This window comes from Anastrepha obliqua, chromosome 3, assembly GCF_027943255.1.
Source record: "Anastrepha obliqua isolate idAnaObli1 chromosome 3, idAnaObli1_1.0, whole genome shotgun sequence".
Taxonomy (NCBI): domain Eukaryota; kingdom Metazoa; phylum Arthropoda; class Insecta; order Diptera; family Tephritidae; genus Anastrepha; species Anastrepha obliqua.
Genome location: NC_072894.1, coordinates 129,081,923 through 129,102,780, shown reverse-complemented (window position 1 = coordinate 129,102,780; position 20,858 = coordinate 129,081,923). Strand labels below are relative to the sequence as shown.

The 20,858-nt window shown below is 36.7% G+C and overlaps 1 protein-coding gene across 2 annotated transcripts in view; it reads right to left on the bottom strand.

The window, feature by feature from the left end:
* Positions 1 to 20,858, bottom strand: part of LOC129242687 (uncharacterized) — a 44,614-nt gene that overhangs the window by 2,240 nt on the left and 21,516 nt on the right. The window contains exon 2 of one of the 2 annotated variants that reach the window (XM_054879478.1): positions 650 to 889. The exons of the other annotated variant lie outside the window; for it this stretch is intronic. Coding sequence (XP_054735453.1) covers positions 650 to 889 — 240 coding nt within the window. The remainder of the gene's footprint in view (positions 1 to 649; positions 890 to 20,858) is intronic. 2 annotated transcript variants of the gene reach the window in all.

Genomic DNA, 20,858 nt, shown 5'->3' with positions numbered 1-20,858 from the left:
GAAGACTTCGCTACTTTATTACCGACCTGAGCTCGGCCCCTTCGATAAGATGTATTGGAGCATTATGTAGATGAAAACTCAAACGGTTTAGCTTTTTAAAGTATGAGTAAATATTAGTTTCTTCGTAGAGCTAAGTTTTTTAAATTTATTAACAAAATATAGAAATATTTTTTATTTATTTATTTATTAGAATATAATTCTGAATAATTATATAACATTACTAAAGGCACTAGTAGCTAAGATAGTTGTGTTAGTAACTATAATCAACAGGGATATACTTATAGTTAATCATAAAAAATATGAACATCTACAAACCCCTTAAGCTACTAGATATGTAAGTAAGCGTGTAGAATCATGGGAAAATTACAAAAATATGATAGGTGTAAAGTGTATACAATTCCATATAACATATTGTAATATTTGAACAAGATGTTTTTTTTAATTTAAAAAAAAATTGTTAAAAATACAAATTTTTTTATTTCCTTTTTAAATTTTCTTTTTTATTATATGTTTAATTTAATGTTTTTTTTTCTTTCTGTATTGAAATTTCTTCACCGAAACTAAACCCCATGCACTTACACTTAGTTAAGTATATATATGTAAAAGGTATGTATGTAGAAATATTGTAAAAATCCAATACAAACCTTACCTGGATACCGGAGTGTCTGTGCGATATGTGCTTGTGTCATTGACGATAGGGAATTGCCCAATTGTTTGAGTGTCGGTGGTGAGGGCAATTGTGTCAACGTTGGCGGTGGTATTGGTGGTGGCGGTGGTGGTGGTGGGGGTTGTGGATAAAAACAAAACGGGTGCGCTGATAAATGTGCTGGAAAATAGTGATACATACGTGTATAGCTCGGTGGGGCAGCGGTAACCAAGGCAACGCGATCTGTACGTTGCGTTTGTTCAGAGATTTTCACATGATTTTTTTATTTTTAAATTTTTGGTTTTTTGTATTGTTTTATTACAAAATAATTATTTATCGTTTGGCATTTTTGTACACAGGATGTATTAGATATTTTGTGTTGCGTGAGTTTTTGACAAATACCATAAAAATATAAAATCCGAAATAACACCGAACAAACACCATGGTTTTGTTTTTGTTTTTAGTTTTTTTGTTTGGTTTTTGTTGTTATTATTTATATAAATTTTTTTGTGGCGAGTAGGCGCGCGCGTTCAATTAACCAAAGCAATTCGCGAGGAGTGGTGGTACAGACATATGAAAATACAAGCAAACACACACAAACATAAGTATTTACGCACATTTTGATTGATATGGGTATGATGATGGATTGAGGATGATTTTTATTTACAAATGCAAGCATGTAAATCCGTTTAAATGAATATTTTTATTTGTTTGAATTTACGGTTTTTTATTTAATTGAATTTATTGAATGACACGTGTTGAGTTATCAAATCAGTTATTCGTGTTTTGAACCAAGGTTGCCAATTAATGATAATTGTTTGTATTTAAAATTTTTAATGAGTTTCCGTTTAAATAATGTATAGTTTATTTAACGAGTTGTTGTTGGTTTTTAAATTGACATGTGTCATTTTAATTAAAGTTACAAGATTTGATGGATGTTGTTGATTTTTGTGTAGTGCGCATTAAACCAGTGAGTATTGATGGATTTGGGATGTTGGTGATGGCAAAATGAGTGGTGTGGCAGATAAGATGGAAAATATGAAACAAATGAGTGAGTAAATATACAAATGTGGACGTAATCGGCTTGATGAATACTTTTATTATAAATAAAATAAATTAAAAGCTTATAAAATGCTAATTAGCCTAATAAAGGAAACTCATCACAGCAGTTTAATACTCATTCATTTGAGGTATTTGACTATTTAATGACTATTTGCTTTACCATGGTTTTTAGGTAGGCAATCTAGGGCTAAGCGCATCTAAATTAAACACTCTGAGCTCGGTCGTAACTTAGCCTGCATACGTGCTGGCGTGTTCTTGCTTTTATTTAATGCGTAAATTTTCAATTAAAATTGCTAGTGTCCATAAATTCATTGCTCTGCGTCTTCTATGGAAGTTGAAGTACCTAAGCTACTATTTTGTGCCAATTCAACCTTGCAGTCTCAGTATTTCCCTAGCATGGCTACTACTACGAGCATAAATTTATGTAGCACTTATGCTGCTACGACAACAACAACAACCTTTTCAAAATGTATACATTTTTTTAATTTTTCAAAAGGACTATTACGAAATTAAAGTATTAAGTTTTCCTTACGAAGCCTTATTATTATATTAGTAGAAGAACAGATGACAAGTAAACGCAAATAGTGCGGGTCTTATTTTCCTACGCCCTTCAAGCACTGAAAATAAATTCCAAAACATTGATGTTAATCGTTGTTAATCCAGCAACAAAAAGGATTTTAAACAAATATCTTTCAACTAAAACTCTTCTCATGTGCAGATATACACATACATATACATTTATACTACTTTACCTATTACTTACGTGGAGTTCGCTGCTTAAGTCTTTTGTTTGGCCAACTCACACTAAGCAGAGCAATTATACGCAGAAAACATCAAAATAAAACTTAGATAACAACATAATTTCGCTTTAGCTAAACCTTTAACATAATGACCACTTACTTGCTTTCTTAACTAACTAATTTCTTAACTACAGTAGTTACATCCACCGACTGGCAAGCCGCAAGTTGTGGTACGAGTAAGAAGATCGCGTTTCTTACACTAAATTAAGGTAAGTGCCGTGCGGTGCCCCGAAGGAAAGATGCGTCCACCTGTGTCTACTGGTGTAATTAAAATATATTTAGTGAAATCAGTTTTTTCAGTTCTCCCAACGAAATTGGGTTAATGGTGCAGCGATGCGCCGACACACTAACACATTAGCCGAGTTGTTGTTCAAATATTCGAAAAGTAAATCTCATTAAGTGGCTGAAGCGATTTTGACACAGTACGTACCTACATCAATTAGTTATCTGCTTGTTTGCTCTTTAGAAAATTATCTCGCAAGATGTTCAAGAGGAGGAAAGTGTTAACAAGTCTGTTCAAAGCAACTGAATGCCGCGTAGTCAAATTAATAGGTTGAATTTAAAAGTATTTCGCTTTACTCAAACAGACTGGGAAAGCTGATGAAGATTAATGAGACGATTGACAAGTTCAAACAACGCTTTTATGTGGGTTATGGGAAGCATGGATAAAAGTGGTAAACTTGTATTAATTATTTAGTTCAATGTAAATGAAAAAAAAAATACACTTTCATTAGCATATTATAAACAATTTTTGTTGTTGTGGCTTTAATGCTCATTTAATATTGCTTTTGTTACCACTACAAACACTGATTGGAATATTGGATTATTTGATTAAAATTGTTAAGGCTTGCCACTTTTTATACAAAAAAAGGCAGAAAAGCTGTTAAATGCTATACTTCTGAAGCGCGCCATAACTATGAAATATTCACACATTGCTTTTCATATGCACGCTGTTTCCTTAGGAATCAAAAATTGTTCTCAATTGACTGCCAGTCGGTATTATGGGCCTACGATAAGAAGATGTTTATGCCTGAATATGATTCGAAAATATTTGGTTTCCTAAGTCATTGCTGTGCTGAGCGCTTATGAAAAATCAACAGCTGCCCTGATTGAGAGTGCGCAAATAAGAACCGGGATCATTGACTCCATTTTCATTCAGGTCTGAGAATGACTCGAATTGGGTGTCACTTTGGTGAAAAGCATCTTCATCTTCGCAGCTAGGTTCAGCAAAGAAATGTTCCTTTCTCGGAACCGGAAACATAAAATGGAGTAACAGTGCCGTGCAGATTTTGTAACAGTTCTCATTACGGTTTAATTCTTTTTCAAGCTGGATTTATTTTTCCCAAGCTTATATTATAACTAACTGATATGACTCCAGAATGAAAAATTAAAGTGAAAAATTACTCCAAGGTCTTTGAGCTCATCCACAGATTATATATATGTAATTTGCACGTACATCCTTTGGGTGTTTGGCCGAGCTCCTCCTTCTATTTGTGGTGTGCGTCTTGATGTTGTTCCACAAATGGAGGGACCTACAGTTTTAAGCCGACTCCGAACGGCAGATATTTTTGTGAGGAGCTTTTTCATGGCAGAAATACACTCGGAGGTTTGCCATTGCCTGCCGAGGGGTGACCGCTATTAGGAAAATCTTTTTCTTAATTTTGGTGTTTCACCGAGATTCGAACCAACGTTCTCTCTGTGAATTCCGAATGGTAGTCACGCACCAAGCCATTCGGCTACGGCGGCTGCCATCCACAGATTGGCGGACATTATTAAAGATATAATAAGATGATTGTAGAATATCATGAGATTTAGAGAAGCGATTGGAAAACATTTTTTTTTTTAATTTAAAGAGAAGGAAGCCAGTTCATCAATTAATTAATTTATTTATTGACTTATTTAAAGCCATAATGCACTGAAAGAAAATTATTTAAGTTGTTTTTCAAAATTCAAAAAATTTTCTTTTTACATTTGCTTATGGATTTATGTATTTTTTAAAGACTGGAAAACAGAAACTGAGTGATAAAAATTGTTCGTTAGTATTTCAAACTATTTTTTAAGGCAATTTATTTAAGACAATTCACTCACATTCAGAGTTTTAAGTGATATGAAACAAAAGAAAAAAATTCATCTGGCTGAATTTATTTAAGGTAGTAGTCTGGTAACTTATTTTGAAAATTTCGAATTTCGGTTTCTTACATATTTTGAAAGTGCAATATATTGGTAATATACTGTACAAATTTTAGACCGAAATTCGAAATATTGACGAAATTATAGCACATACATGAGAGCGGCTCGTACTTGCGCGCACTAAGCCGCTAAAACTTTAAACGCGTTTTTCTCAAAACAACGTTTTTCCGGATGGCCGTCGTGAAAACAAGTTTTCTATCTAATGGATTGAGCTGAAAATTAGATATGTTTTCCTACACATGAATAGTTCTGGCGGATAGTATATTTAATTTATTTCGTCCCTAACTTTCCATTTTTTAGTCCGATTTCCACTTTAAAAAAAGGCAATTTTCTTACGAAGTCCGCCATTTTGTTATTTTTTGTCAAAATCATTTGATCTTACTATCCGCCAGAACGACAAGAACACTGATTAATAAGCAATTTTTTTTTTCTGTTTCAGATGACCACAAGTGACGAAATCACGCCGGCCAGCCACTGTACCTCTTTTTTTGCCGCTTGCTGCAGTGTACAAAAATAGTATCAAAACATTAAAAAAAAAATTTTTTGTACACCTTCTGATACCTTTAATAACATATCAGAAAATCAAACCGATTGAATTTTATTTTTCCTTCCAGAAAATGTCCCAAACATGGCCTCAAAAAACGTGTAAGTTACCAGACTACTACCTTAAATTTAAATTTAGTAATTTAGTATTTTTCAGTATTTAAATTGCTCAACATCAGCCTCTGAGTCGCTATTTTCATTGCAACATGTGCATGTTGATATGTGTGAGGTCATGTACGCTCATATGTGCCCCCTTGCATAAGTATTTTTTGCTTAAGTTCCAAAGAAAATGAGCTTTTAATTTCTCAAGCATTTTCCACACACAACGCAATAAGGCAGCTCACAACAGAGCGTAATTGCGATGACCAAATAATGAGCATTAAAAAAATTAAAAACAGCGGCTACAAACTGAGCGCCTGGAGCGAGGTTGCTGCTCGTTGTTGTGAACAAACAACCACATTCACACGTCATTGACAGCAGCCAGCAGCCAGAGTGCCAAAGGCCGTAGCAGTGAAATTTCGCAATTTACATTAAATTGTGTTAATGGCACATTTATTGACCGCTAGCGCACAAGCACGCGCGCACACATACACAAATAGCGTAATCAAACATACAACAACATAATAAGGCGTACAGTAACAAACAACAGCATTGGCATCTGTTATCTCAATGCATTGCAGTTGATTGCTACAGCAAGAACCGCAAGGGTGGCGCATACACACGCACACATATGTGATTATATATGGAAATGTGCGATTGCCTACTGCGCTGGCGTACATACGTATATGTATGCTAAGCACAGAGCACATCTTACTTGATTTTTGCTTCAGGATTTCATTACAAATTTGCAGCTGCACTTTTCTTTTGATTTTCTTTCCAGTCATTAGCACCTCATTGCGGTATGCAAGCGCCGCCGTGCGCCATGGCATTTTGCACACCCCATAGGCATACACACGCGAAATAATATACTGACTTGTTCGTTCGTTAGCTTTGTGCCAACTGACTACCCACAAGCTTCTAATGCAATTAAGCACAGTTTTCTCCAGACAGTTTCTAGCCAACATAGCTCCTAAGTGTTTAAAAGAACACACACACATACACACCAATGCACACCAGCAAAGGTATTTTTTGTTGCTGCTGCTTTTATTTCTTTTACTATCATATAACTATTTGAAATTCTCCGGCCATTCTTCGCTTTCCATTGTACATTTTTCTTTGCCATTCTTTTTGTGCGGCCGACTGCAGCAGCTTTCAGTCGGTTACTCAGTTGCTGGCGTATGTGGCACCACATATGTGCCAGAAAACGAAAATCTGACGCCGTCGGCCTGCTGACCGTGCGACATACATACACACACATATGTATGCATGTGTGGTTAGCAAATGTGCAGCTGATGTTTGGATTGCTGTATTTCTATGCGAACTAGTTTAGAGCACTCAATACTTAATGTTGCACGCTGTGGCTTTTGAGTTTATTTTGTGTGTGTGTGTGCGTTTTCTTATTCCATTTGCGCATATGCCACAATTTATTGGTTGCATTCGTTAGCGTTTATAATTTGTTATGTCAGTGTGGAAAACCAGATTTATATTTTGTGGGTCAAAAATACTTATGGAATTCGAATGGGTGCAGAAAAACGTGTAATTCAATGACATAACAAAAGACTTGGACAACAAACTTGACATAGGCGCTTACATACTTAACTTTGAGTGGTAAAGAGATAAATAATAAGACAAAATGAAAAAAGGAAATATTTACGTATATTTGAAAGAAATTTTACAGAGATTATTGGAGCTCAGTTTGAACCCCAAAATGAATTTGTAAAGGTTATTATAGTTGATTTCACTGGACAGGATGTAAAAGTCAAAAACGGAAATGCCTACATTTTTTCTATACAAATTCGTACTTAAGTATTCGTATAGTACGTATAGTACACAGAATGCAAACATTGAGGTAGGTCAGTGGATTCAATTTTTACTTCTAAACTAGAGCTGACCGCTATTAGCAGCGAAATTCAAAGGACCTAATCCTAATAAAAGGCAGACAAATCAAAGGACCTAAAAGAATTTTGTTATATTAAAAATGAAAAATCTCACTGAGAGTTTTCAGAATTTCCTTCGGACGCAGTCTCGTGTATTTGCTGCATTTAACGTCTACTACACATTTTTTTATATGGAGGAAAACACCCAACACCGTCAGCAGGAAAAATTGCCAAAAATCCACGTGAATTTTAAACCACTTGAAACTTGCACTCACATAACAAAATTCAAAGACAAAACTGCTTATGCGATATTTTTCTAAAAATTTTAAGCAAAAATTTTGAAATTTGGATGAAAATTTTATGAATTTTGAAAAATTGTATACAAAGCTCAAAACTTTTCTCTATATGGTTCTTGTTGTTGTACGAGCTATATTTAAAAAAAAAATCGATATAAAATAAATAAATAATCTTCAAAATTCATCAATATGTGTCGCACACTTTATTTTGGCGCGGACGGTATATATATAGGGCCCGCCATCTATCGTTACGGATTTGAATTAGGTATTATTTGAAGAATGGTAACACTTAGCTGTCATCTGATTTGACAGAAAATTAGTTTTATTCTTCCGCTGAACGAAAATGGTTGTGTGGAAATATTGCGACATTACTTTGAAAATCATGGTAATGTTGCAGAATGTGTACGAAAATTACGTACGGCAATGGGAAGAAGAAAAGCACCAAATGAAGCGTATGTGCGTTACTTTGCGAAAAAAGTAAGAGAAACTGGGTTGCTTATTGACAAACCAACGCGTGGCCGACCAAAAACCGTGCCGTCAAAGACCAGTGTTAGGCCAACGAACCAGCAACAATTGATGCACTGAAGACCAACATACGCGATGTCATAGCTGAAATACAGCCGTATACAATCGAAAATGTGTTGAAAAATTGGACCGATCGTATGGGATGGTGCATGGCTAGCCGAGGCAGCCATATGAATAAAGTTGTATTTCATCATTAACCGGAAGGATTTTACTTCAAAATAAAAAAACAGTTTGGAAAAATGTTGAGTAGTTTATTTTTTATAGCATTTTTAATTCCGTAAAGTTATATGGCGGACCCTATATAATTGGTGCTTGCATTCTGTTTGGGTGTTTCGTCGAGCTGTTCTTCCCATTTGTGGTGTGTGTCTTGACATTTTCTACAAATGGAGGCACCTATAGTTTTACGATGCCTCGGAACAGCAGACGACACCCGAGCTCCCAACGAAACAATAAAATTAGCAAAAATCTTTTAAATCAAAATCCTTTGGTGTATGAATGTAGGAGTTGAAAATCTAACGAAGTGCCGATTGGCAACGAAACGCAAAACGAGTAGGTTTTCGGGGGACCTACTTTAGGAAGCTGTACCCAGATGTTACCTTTTTGCCTCATATTGCCTCGGTAGAGTCTGGTATTAAATCCCTTACTTATAGTACTTCAGACATACCCTCTTCCAAACTACTTATAAATCAGCCGAGGAGGAGGAATGTTATAGTGTTAGTGGGAGCATGCCTCACATACCACTGGTGCGACGGCGCCTTTGATGATGTTTTTGACATTTTGATTTTAACCTCCTACCCAAAAAAAAAAAAAACAAAAAAAAAAAAACTACTTATAAAACATTTCCATCCTATGCTAAAAGCTTCTCGTTGGCGCAATTTCATTTCTACCTGCAGAACGTCTGTGTTGCTTTGGGAATTTTTCAATCACAATCAGTGATATTTTTTCTTTAGTATTCATAGTCTATTTTTGGTAACTCATACTTTTATTATTTTCCACACTAAACAAATTTTTCTATTCCTCTACCAACGTACGCCAATCACCGATCTATGTGTCCGTCTTTCTGGTCATCGCTCTTCACGTGCGCGTGTAATTGTAGCTGTCAGTTGGAGCAGTTGTCGCTGTCTGCAAAACGTCAACAGTGACAACTATCAGCAAATAAAAAAAGACAGCGACTACAACATCAGCAACAGGCGAAAAACATCAACAACATGACATAAAACATTTTCATGGAAATCTAAGTGAAAACCCAACTAAAAAGGAAGAAGATGAAGAAAAAATAGCTAACGAAACAGGCAAGAAGTGATCTGCAGCATAAGCAACTACCACTGGAAGAACAAAAATAACAACAATAACTAAGTAACGACAGCAACCAGCAACAAATGTGCAACAAATCAGATAGAACATCAAAGTCAAAGTCACTCGGACAGGTTGACCGAACGTTCAGCATTGCCTTGGTCGCCGCTGGCACTTTGCTGCTGATATTGCTATGGTCGCTTTGTTGGCCGCTGCCCGTCCTCAGGCCAAAACGGGTAATTTTCGACTATTTTGACTACAGCGAGTGGGAGTTTGACAGTTGAGTAGCGACTGGTCGCATTCGGATACTGGCAGCATTTGTGTGTGCGCACTTGTGTGGGTGAAAGGAGGAAATTAACAGCCAAACAATGAGTTGCAACAATTTCACAACAATTTCCATGACGATGGCAAGCTGAAAAATACTAGCAACTATAAGAAACAGTAGAATAATGGCGAGTTGAAAATTACTACTTAAAAAACAATTTAAAATGCAATTCTGCAGCAACAAACAAGCGCACAGCAAAAGTGGTGGACTTACTTGATGGTGAGGGCGATTGCGGGTGATGCAGTGCTGTAGTGGCATGCAAATCAACAGCCTTTAACAATAGTGATGTTGCAATTATTTTGTAATTTGAAATGCTTGAGTGTAGGTGTGGATGGTCAAAAGAATAACAGGGAAAATAAATATTCAAATCTACAAAAAATATACTATTATATTCGCAAAGACCTATACAAAACAAACACACACAATACACTTATATTTCTGTTGCTTCACGTTTTAGAGTATCCCATGATTTGGAATTTCATTTCATTTATTTGTCATTTCATGTATTTGTGAATTATAGTTGCCCAATAATACAAAATCTATTTTTGTAAGCTGTTTATAAACCAATGAAAATCTTGAAACTGACAACAACGACATTAAAAATAGAAATAAATTGATAGAAACTCTGACAGTGTTGGGGCTTTTGGTAGAAGTTTTAGAATGTCGGTCGCCCCGCAAGAGCCAAAGAATTTTAAGATGAGCAGATATCTAAGACAATTTATCGCATTAAAAATCGTCCCATTGCTTAGAATTGGCGCACTCTGTTCTCTTCAAATGAAAACATATTCTTAATATTTATAAGACTGCCATCTAGAAAGAAAATAGTCCAAAAAATTGCGTACAATAATGGGTTAATTTTCATCTTATCTTCATTGATGACCGAAATGTTTAATATAAATAGTGTAAATGGTACTTCACGGCTGCATATCTGAGTACTTCTTTTCTACATTTTAAAACCGAGTGAGTCAAATACACACACACCTCATCTCCGCTCGTTTGGCTCAGCAGTTATAAGTTTTCGCTTTATTTATTTTCAATTTTTTTTAATAGTGTAATAGTTTTTTTTTCAAGTTTTCGCCCAGTTTTTCATTTTAGCCAAACTATCACAGCTGCGGCATCAGCATCGCCGCTAATTGGCCACGCTTTAAGGTCGTTGTCGTCATCAGAGTCGCGGTCGCGGTCGTCATCAATTTTTGGTTCCTGACAAACAAAAAGCAATAAGAAATTCCTCGATGCAGACAAACTTAGTACTTTTTCGTGGCGCTTCAAACAACAGCAACATCAACAATAAAAAAGGTAAAATAATGTCAATTGCAATCAAAAGGTGAGTGTCTGCAGGGTGTTCCATACCGCCGCCACCAGCACAAGTAAGCGTGACTAAAGCTCAAAATTTTTTTTTTGTACAGTGTTTTAGTGATGAATTTTCCGCGTTTTGCTTTTCTTATAAACTTTATCGGCGTTGTCATTTTTCAACTGGCGAGCTTGGCCACGCGGCAAACCGAGCACTAAAATTTGCTTTACCTGTGTCATAGCAGTTTTTCTTCTGACTTTTTTAACAATTTTTTGCCTAAAATTAAAAATTTCATGGAGAAATGTGCAATTTGGTAATTAGTGATTTACTCTGGACTATTATTGCCTTTTAGTTTTCAAGTTCGCTGCTTAAGTCTTTGGTTGCGGTGACGCGTGCGGAAAGAAATTAGAAAATTAGGTATTTAAATAAAAAGAGAGGGTAAAATGTAAATAAACAACGACTTATAAAACAACTGACTGAAATGTCATTAAACAACTTTTTTTATATATTTCAAAATTCAACTATGCTATGTTTTGCACTGCTGAGGATTTATTTTTCTTCTTTATTTCTAGTTTTTACTTTTATTCTTTGTCCACAAAAGGGGGGTTTTAATTGTTCTTTTCTTTAATACGGAACACTGGCAATTATTTTTATCTCATTATGACTTAATACAGTATTTCAGATTTACGCAGCTTAAAAATTTATATCGTTATGAACCAGAAAATAAATTTGAGACAGAAAATATGTACCACTCAATGACTTTTAAAAGCTGCGGATTTAAATAGTTCTTCTTAAGGACTTTGTCAAGATTCCGTAAGCTTATCAGTCGAAGAAATATATAAATTATTTAAACTACAAAGCACACCTTTTGTGAGCTAATTTACTGCATTCAATGCGCAAGAAAAATATTTAGATATAAAATTATGTGGTTTATTCAACTACTACTAAATCACTTATCCAAATGGCCTTGTGCGCAGTGATATTGTCATGGCTTGAAAATACATGAGAGCTACTCTTTGACAAAGCGCACACTTCAAATACATAAACATACTTAAAACAATTCAAAATACTTGAAAACACAAACTCATGCAATTCCGCTTCGAAAACAAAAGGCCAAAAAAAAAAAACAAATCTCAAAAAGTTGTTAAGCTCTGTTGACGCCAAACTTTTTAAAACCAGCGCTGGTTGAATGGTAAAATTTTTTAGTATTTCGAAATTTCTGCAACAAATGTGCTGAAAATGGGTGCTGGCACATCGCACAAGTTTTAAAGTTTATAAACAGTGACACGCCCATTTTTCAAATATCATATTTCAAGAAATCAAACTGTATAAGTTTCCTCCATTGATGGACATTCACTATTTTACTAAATTAGTTAACAAAAATTACATGAAAATATTCTGCACCCAGCAGCCCATGCGAACAACAATAAAACAAGCGCTTTTAATTATTGAAAAACCCCAAAGAAAAAAATCGAAAAAAAACCAACCCTTTATAAAACACTTCGGGGCTGACAGAATTGATATTTACAATATCATTAATGTTATTTTTCTTACATACATGTACGTATGTATGTATGCATACAAATAAAAACGTAAAGACTGCCATTGTGGATCTTTAAAGAAAAGCGATGCTGAGAGCAGCCAAGCAGAAGCCCAAGGAGAAGAGGAAGCAGAGTTGATGGCGAAACGTGCGATATATCTCGGCTGTGGTCTCACGTTACTCGAGAATGACATGACAAAGATAATTTTTTTCTTATTTCAAAAGTATTATATACATATATAATGCTGTAGTTATTTTTTGATTTTTTTGTTCTTTTATTTTCTGTATTTTACCGTGAGTGTATCCATGGCTGGCCGGAGTTCATTGTCAAGGACAATTGGTATTTACTCGTTTTTGGCGCTATATGGGTATAGGTTCGTAAGCAACTCATTTTAGTTTTTTTTTTTGTTTTTGTTACTTTTTGCCTCCTCATTGTTGATGTTTCTTTGCACTTAGCGGCAAAATAAACATTGTCACCGTGGCTCTTGTTGCGGCCTATTTAAAACTTATTGAGGCATTCATTTGGTTTGCTATCGCTATAAAAATCAAACGGAAATAATTTGGTCACATAATTATGGAAAGACTGGCTTTCATATGTCCCTAAATATAGATTTTTGTTTCTGTCATGCAACGAAATCTTGTTTTTTTGTATCAATTATACTTTAGAATTGCAGAATATTATACTAAATTTTAATAACCTATAAGCGGGCAAGCACGCAAGTTTTCTGAAGATTCTAACTGAGGAGTTGAAAATTTTTATAAAAATTTAATTTTTGTTGAATTTTTTTAATACTTGTTTTTATTGTAATCTAACGCATATTTTTATAAAAAGGGTATAAGATATAAAAATAAAAAAAATAAAAAAATAGTCCAAACTTGGCAAAATGGCTATTATTGAGTACACTTCTGTATGTGTGAATGGAAAAATGGTCACTCCTGGGTGAAAAAGCATTACTAGCCCACGATTTTAGTCCTTCAAAATTAAATTCTTTCCATGGCTTTGCGAACGCTGAAATATATATATTTTTTTCTATTTTTTCTGACTTAATTCTTAGACCATCCTTATCCTTATCCTTTGACAAAATTAAGCAACGCTATAAATTACTATACTTTTAAAAAGAAAGCATTTATAAATATTATTTTACTTGCAAACTTTTTAATTTTTATTAGAAAAAATTTGTGTAACCTACTTCCATTTACTTGCTAGTATTTCTTATTCATTAACATCAAGGACACTCTCATGCCAAAGCAAATAGTTCACTTCATATCAGTAAAGCCCAAGGCAAATCAGCAGCGTGAATATCGGCTGTAAATAAAACGACTATTTTAATAATTTACCTTAAAGTACTCATTTTACTACACAGAATATAAACAACTTTTAACAATTTTGCAATCAAAATCTGCATGCAATCCTTAGCAATTACTTGGAGAATAAAGAGAAAATTAACCCAGTTGCGCAGTTGTAACAAGCTCTGTGTGCCATCCACCCAACAACTGGGTGGCCATTTTCGGCACATAAAATTTCTCTAGCCAACGGCGCGCATCGGTACCAGCGTACCAGCAGCCCAACAGACCACCGAACAATCTGCATGTCTGACGGCATTTACATTCGATCGATCAGCGTAACAGCCGGTACAAGATTAAAGCAAAAGGCTGAGTTATTGCTAGCGATGGCAGCGACGGTGGAGTTAGCAGCATCCTCAGTCGACATCGATATATTTAACAACTTTATTGGCAAGCACGCGAGCTTTATTGCGACCGTTTCATTCAATGCTCTTAGTTATTGCAATTGTTGTTGCATTCTAAGTAAAGTTCAACTTTTGTCTAAAATAGTAATTAATGCGAAGCCTATGGAAATCAAATACAAGAGGTAATATAGTAAAAAAATAAAATAGTAGAGCTCCTTAATGCCAAACGGAGGAAATGAAGACTTCAGCAAATATATGAAAATGTGAAAAGAGGTCAGCTAGCCCCTTTTGCGGTGCAAATAAATTTAAAGAGCTGCTGGCAAAATCGGAAGAGTTATGAATTACAAACAGAATTGGTTTTGTTCATCTAGAAAATAAACACAGTGATAGTTTCATTTTCCTACTTAATTTATTTGTAACGACCGCACCGCTAAAGTAGGCAAATAAATTTAAGCCAAATGAAAGACTGTTTCCTTAGATTCATCTTGAATACAGTTGTCGAACTGTCAATTGCCGTCGAGCACTGTCGAACTTTCTTCAAAAAATGGGTGGAACAGACGTTCGGTCGATGGTCGATATTATTCTACCCTTTAACTTTCCAGAGCTTTGAACACAATGGGGTTTTAGCCTGAGTGGTTTAGAGTTACCATTCTCTCGGTGCTTCTTGGCTCGCCGTTTTCAAATTTCAAAAAATTTAAATTTCAACAGATATCAACGGGCTCATCTTTATATTTTTTTGTTGTTTTTTTTTGGTTTAGTAATTATTAATTCTAAAATAATGTACATTTTTTTAACGGGTTGTGACCTTTAAGTGTTACGAAAAATTTAAAAACCTCGGGACGCCCCGAAAAGCTTTCTCTGCCACTATCCCGATTCCACCAGTGACTACGCGTTTACTTCTTTGTATTGGTTGTGCAACTAAGTTTTAAAGATTTTTTTTTTTATTTCGAAAATTTATTGTTAAAAATTGGTACAACCTATTTTATCCAAAATACTGTGCATCACTAGCTATAACTCTTTCCCACTTCTCTGGTAATGCATGGATTCCGTCCCAATAAAACTGCTCGCTTTTGAAGGCGAAGAACTCATCAAGCCAATTTTGGATACCTTCAACCGAAGTGAAATGCACTCCCGTAAGGGCATTCTGCATCGACCGAAACAAATGGTAATCTGATGGTGCAAGATTTGGGCTATAAGGCGGGTGGGGTAGAACTTCCCATCCGCTACCATCGAGATAGGTTTTGACCACTTGTGCGACATGCGGCCGAGCATTGTCATGATGAATGATCAATGTCTCATGTCTGGTTTCCCATTCCGGACGTTTTTCCGCAATTGCTCGCTTCGTTTCGCATAAGTTGTTGTCTGTAGAGTGCTCCGTTTATCGTCTGACCACTTTTCAGTAGTTCGTGGTAAACGATTCCCTTCTGGTCCCACCAAACGCAGAGCATTACCTTGCTGCCATGGATATTTGGCTTTGGCGTCGATGGTCCGGGACTTTTGAATCGTCGGAACCAGTACTCGCAGGTTGAAATTGATATAGCATTCTCACCGTAAGCCTCACACAGCATCCGATAACTTTCCGCTGCACTTTTCTTCAGATGGAAGCAAAATAGCAATGCTTCCCGCGAATGAAGTTTTGTAGGCACAAAAGCTGACATAGTCTTTGTATAAAAAAATTTTTTGTTTACACTTCGACGAAATGACACAAACTAAGAAACGACACTTAATGATGACGCTTTCACATGAAACTCTTTACACAAATACTCAGTACAATTTAACACTAGTATTACTATATGTTTTAAATCCTTTAAAACTTAGTTGCACACCCAATATGTCTGACAGACTTGGAATCTCCAACTGCCCACAGGCAAAGTGTGGTATGCCAAACAAGTGGGCCAACAGCCCTAAGTGAGCCCCTAAACATTCTCGTGGAAAGTGGCAATCGGCGTAACTTAACGCTTCAACAAATGTTTTTTGATTCTTTTGTTTCAGTTGATTTTGTTGCGAGTTATGATATACACCGCAGAACTACTTTGTTTCAAGGCACCTTCCGAGTTTCACTGTCAGTCGCTCAATTTTCGATATTTTGCAAAAAAACTTAAAAAAACATTTTTGAACTGTGGCAAATATTATACAAAAATTGACTGAATAAAATTAGTTAGCGCTATCTGTTTTCTAATGTGCCATTCGCACCGAATTAATTGAAGAGGAAGTACCGAAGCACATAAATAAAATCGCAAGGAGTTCTACATCCAGTAACTTAAGTAATACCCGCGCGTATTTGCCAAATAAAACCTCATTATTGCAATCGATTGGAAAAAACCACTTTGGTATGCCTAGTGAGTTCTTAGCTAAAGCCCCATTCACGAAAATTTCCATTTAATCATAAACACAAAATGCAATAAAAACCGCGAGTAATAAATACGAACAACACCGCCAGATTAGTTAAAAGCTATCAACAACGCTGACTGGCGTAAGGCAACTTTTCAAATGCTGAGTATAACGGCGGCAACAACCACAGCAACTGCTGGAAATACTACAACACTTCCGTTATGACGGCATTATTGCATCCATGGGCGGGTAGGCGAGTGCAGCAAAAACGCGCATGTGTACGTGCATGATTGGCAAGCGCCAAAGTCATAAAATCGAGACTGTGAAAATAAACATTTTTAATCTGTGGCCGTTGCGCTTAATTAGGCAGTTGCATAAGACCCGCTGCTAAGACAAATTTTATTGTTGTTGTTTCCGCTAATGCCGCTGCTTCTGTTGCGCTGGTCATAGTCAATAACTTTGTTACAATTGAATTGAATTGAATTGCATGAATAGTAGACGAGTGGCTGACGGGCCGGCAGTTCAACCGGTTCACCGGTTGATTGGCGGCAATAGCGGTTAGGTGCGAAAAACACTTAACCGGTTGTAGTGGCTGCATTGGCTCGCACACAAGTTGGCCAGCGACGATTACAACATATGTGCCAGCAGTGCCATTGATGGAGCGGATGGGGCAGCATTGCAGCACAGCGACCTGCTAAACGATGAAGATATCCTCTTCCTCATCTGCAACATCAATATTAGCATCAATTTTCTAGCTCACTGTCGCTCCAGCTTTTCCACGCTTCTACAAGCATAAAAATGTTGTGCATATGAGCCACAACAACAACACTGAATGTGAATAGCTGCGCATTCATCCGCACAAGCGCCTGTGCTGTTGGTGGTTGCCAGAGCCACTTTTTGAATTCACTTTATCAATTGGCAATCATAAACTAATAAATCAAGTTTAAACACCAACACGCAACTACAACAGCAAGCAACAGTAACAACATGTTGCTAGCAGCAAATGTGTTGCTTGTTTTTAGTTGGACGTTGCTGCCTGGCAGTCGCCAACTGCCGTTTTATTTCGTCATTGAATGCATTTGTTCATTCATTAATTTTTCCGCTGGTCGCTCGCCGCTCGCTTGATTGCTCGGCCACTTGGTTGCATGACAGTCCGGTGCTGCGCATGTGCACTTGACATTGCCGGTAGTCGTCTGCTGCAGCAGACAGTCTGCTTGCTTGCTCATCTCGGCCGAACCACGTTTATGCGTCGCAAAAGCAGCACACGGAAGGCAACGTGGGGGTTGGTGGAGAGGTGAATGGTAGCTTCTTCTTGGCAGCCGGTGTAACCTGTTCGCCTATTGGATTTCAGCTTTGCGGCAAGCACCAACAAAAACTGTACTGCCACTTGCTGATGGTCGGCGCTCACAAACCACCGCTATTGGCCGCGTTTTCAATTTCATTTTGCGAATTTTTCTGCTCCTTGTGCCTACAACTTGTTATAGTTGGCTCTTATTTATTTATTTACTCACACGAAGGAGCGCGTGTGTGTGTGTGTCCATATGTTTGCTGTGGTTGTGCGTTTTGCCGCTACCGATGTTGTTGTTGCTGTTGCTGTTATTATAAGTTAGTGCAAGTATTAAATTTCCTGCCACTTAGTCGCTTTAGTTTAAATGCACCCATACAGGCTCGCGCTCATGAATATACACACACACGCATATGCAGTCGCGTTGTGTGCAGTAGCAGCTAAAGAGCCGCTGAAATACTAACAACAATAACAACAAAACCTTTTCACATCGGCAGCACGTGTTCTTCTGATGAAGTCGAACACACACACAGATGCTTGTACTCACTTATGCCTTGTATGACTGCGCCCATCTGTATATGCGGATGTCAGCACTTGGCTGGTGCGGCCGTTCGCTCAGGCGATTAAGATTTTTCTTGCTTAATTTGATTGATACGTGATATTGAGGGCCTTTTTTTCTTGCCATTCGGTTTCAGTTATTTATAGCGAATTTGATACTTTTTAAAAGCAATTTATTTTAATTGGAATAGAGTTTCACAGCTGAAAAAATAACCCTCTTTTCAGTTTGAATGAACTTGAAAGTGCGTGTTTAGAGTTCAGGAGCTCAAAAGAACTAAGCACGAGCTCATTAAGTGTGGACTTAAATCGCAATAAGGCGAAGCTTTAAGGGCAACTGAACTTTTAGTAAGATTGAGATTGGAGATTTAAACATTTGTCACTGCCTTCAGCGTTCAAGGCAATACACATTCTAACACAATATATTATTTCTTCTAACACATTTTGAACTAGGAGAGGTTAGCTCGGATATGTTTATTACCGCTGCCACACTCAACTGCTTTGCAGCTTCTATATTTTCATTAAAGCGCCAAATTTTTTCTAATACTCAACGATAAGGTGGTATAGAACTCTGTCTGGAAGCATCAAATTTTATCAAAACCTCTTCTAACTTCATTTCTTTGAAGACACATCCAATTTTAACCCAAGGTTGCCAGCATTCAGAGGTAAGAATTTAGAGCGGAAAAGTTTTTGAATTAACTTTGGCGTGAAAAAATATTTAGGCTAACAGAGTTTAATGAAGCGCATGTAGCTAAGAGCTAGGAAAAAGGGTAATATCTGGGCGGAAATGTTTCTGAAATTTTCTTAAACTCACTATATGCTACCTTTAAGTGATGAGTAAAATCACCACGAATGGTTGTTAATGATGAGGTTTTTAGTATACAGGTCGTGGGATTAGAAGTCAAGGGTACTTTTATGTGAGTATAATATTACAAACAAGAGCTCTCTTTTCATAGGCGTAAGCTAGAAAATTGGGCATACTCGTATTCAGTTGTAAACAGCTTCTCTAGTTCTACTTGTGTCTATCCATAAACGGAATCCCGTTTCAGAATGAAAACATAAAATGGCTGAGCATTCCCTTTTTCAAGACGAATCTTTATCAGACAGTACTGCAGCGATTTTAAATACAAAAATGTAAAACTTCTTGCCTTGCGATCCAATAGCGCTCAAATATATCTTCCCTTACTCAATACACCCAAATACTTCAAGGTTTCACTGGCATGCCTGGCAAGTATGTAAATAGGAATTATTTCCAGTAGCACCGTCAAGTATTTTAACAAATATAAGTATGGAAACTGAAATATGCAACAGATGCAAGCCATTTCGCATAACGACCAGAGTAATACCCGGGATCTAAAAAGTAATTCTGACTACAAACGTTTTTTAAGCACCTTCCAAAAAGAGCCGTAAGCAAAAATCATCAAGTCAGATAGACATCGAGCTAACTACCTAATCTACACATTAGGTGGTGCCCATGGACATCGCAGGAAAAACTGCCACTACACGCGCCGCAATCAGATTGAGGTGTTCGGGCCACAAGCTAGACTTAAGCTACGATCACTTTAGTATTTTTAGAAATTAGATATTAGAGTCCGAGCGGTCATTTTTCCGTTCAATTTACCTCATGGGGGGGGAAGGGGGGTGGGCGATGTGCAATATTTGGCATGTCAAATATATTTACAGATGACTCGAAGCTGGGTGGAAGTGTAAGTAGGCCCTCGGGGCGTCCTTTGGAGTGTTTGAGAGAGATTCAGTGGAAGATTTATGAGATGAGGACACACTTCGTTATATCATCTCATATGCACTCATGCTTTTACATGAGGATCAGCGCAAAGCAAAATACGCTTAGCCTTTATTGATCGCAATGCATAGCGTACCTTGGATTGAATTCTGTTTGCCTGCCAAGTATTCAGAAAGCAGCGAGATAAGCTGCCTACACTTGTTAGTTTGTTTAAATTCTCAATAAAATGTTCAAAATTTTGATGAAACTTGGTCGAATTTCTATAAATCTGGCTTCATGTGCTGCGCCCAATTGTCACTAGGTAAGACGGGGAGGAAACGGCTGGTAAAATTCGCCTAAAATCGCTTCAGCGTTTATCGCGCCGATGAAGAAGACGAAGAAGAAACAATGCTTCTGAGGCGTCCAAGCGCCTTGGTATCCTGTCAAATCGTCTCTAAATAAAAGTTCTCAAAATCATTAAAAAATATACAAAAAATCCTTCATTTCTCACAGTAAATTATTTCTAATAACTGCTTCGGTAGTGCGTATTTATATTCAAAGCTGATCCGCATATTTAACGCTAAGCGAATACTTTACTGAAAATAAAATTAACACCAAAGGGAAAAATGAGGCACGTCGAACTAATTGATGGCCCATTAGGAGCGAACCATATTCGAACAGAAATACTCGTACGATCCGTACATCGCAGTGAACGTGAGTATTTATAAAAGTAAACATGCGCGGCACACATACATATATACATACACACGTAAGTACGTACACACAACCGCA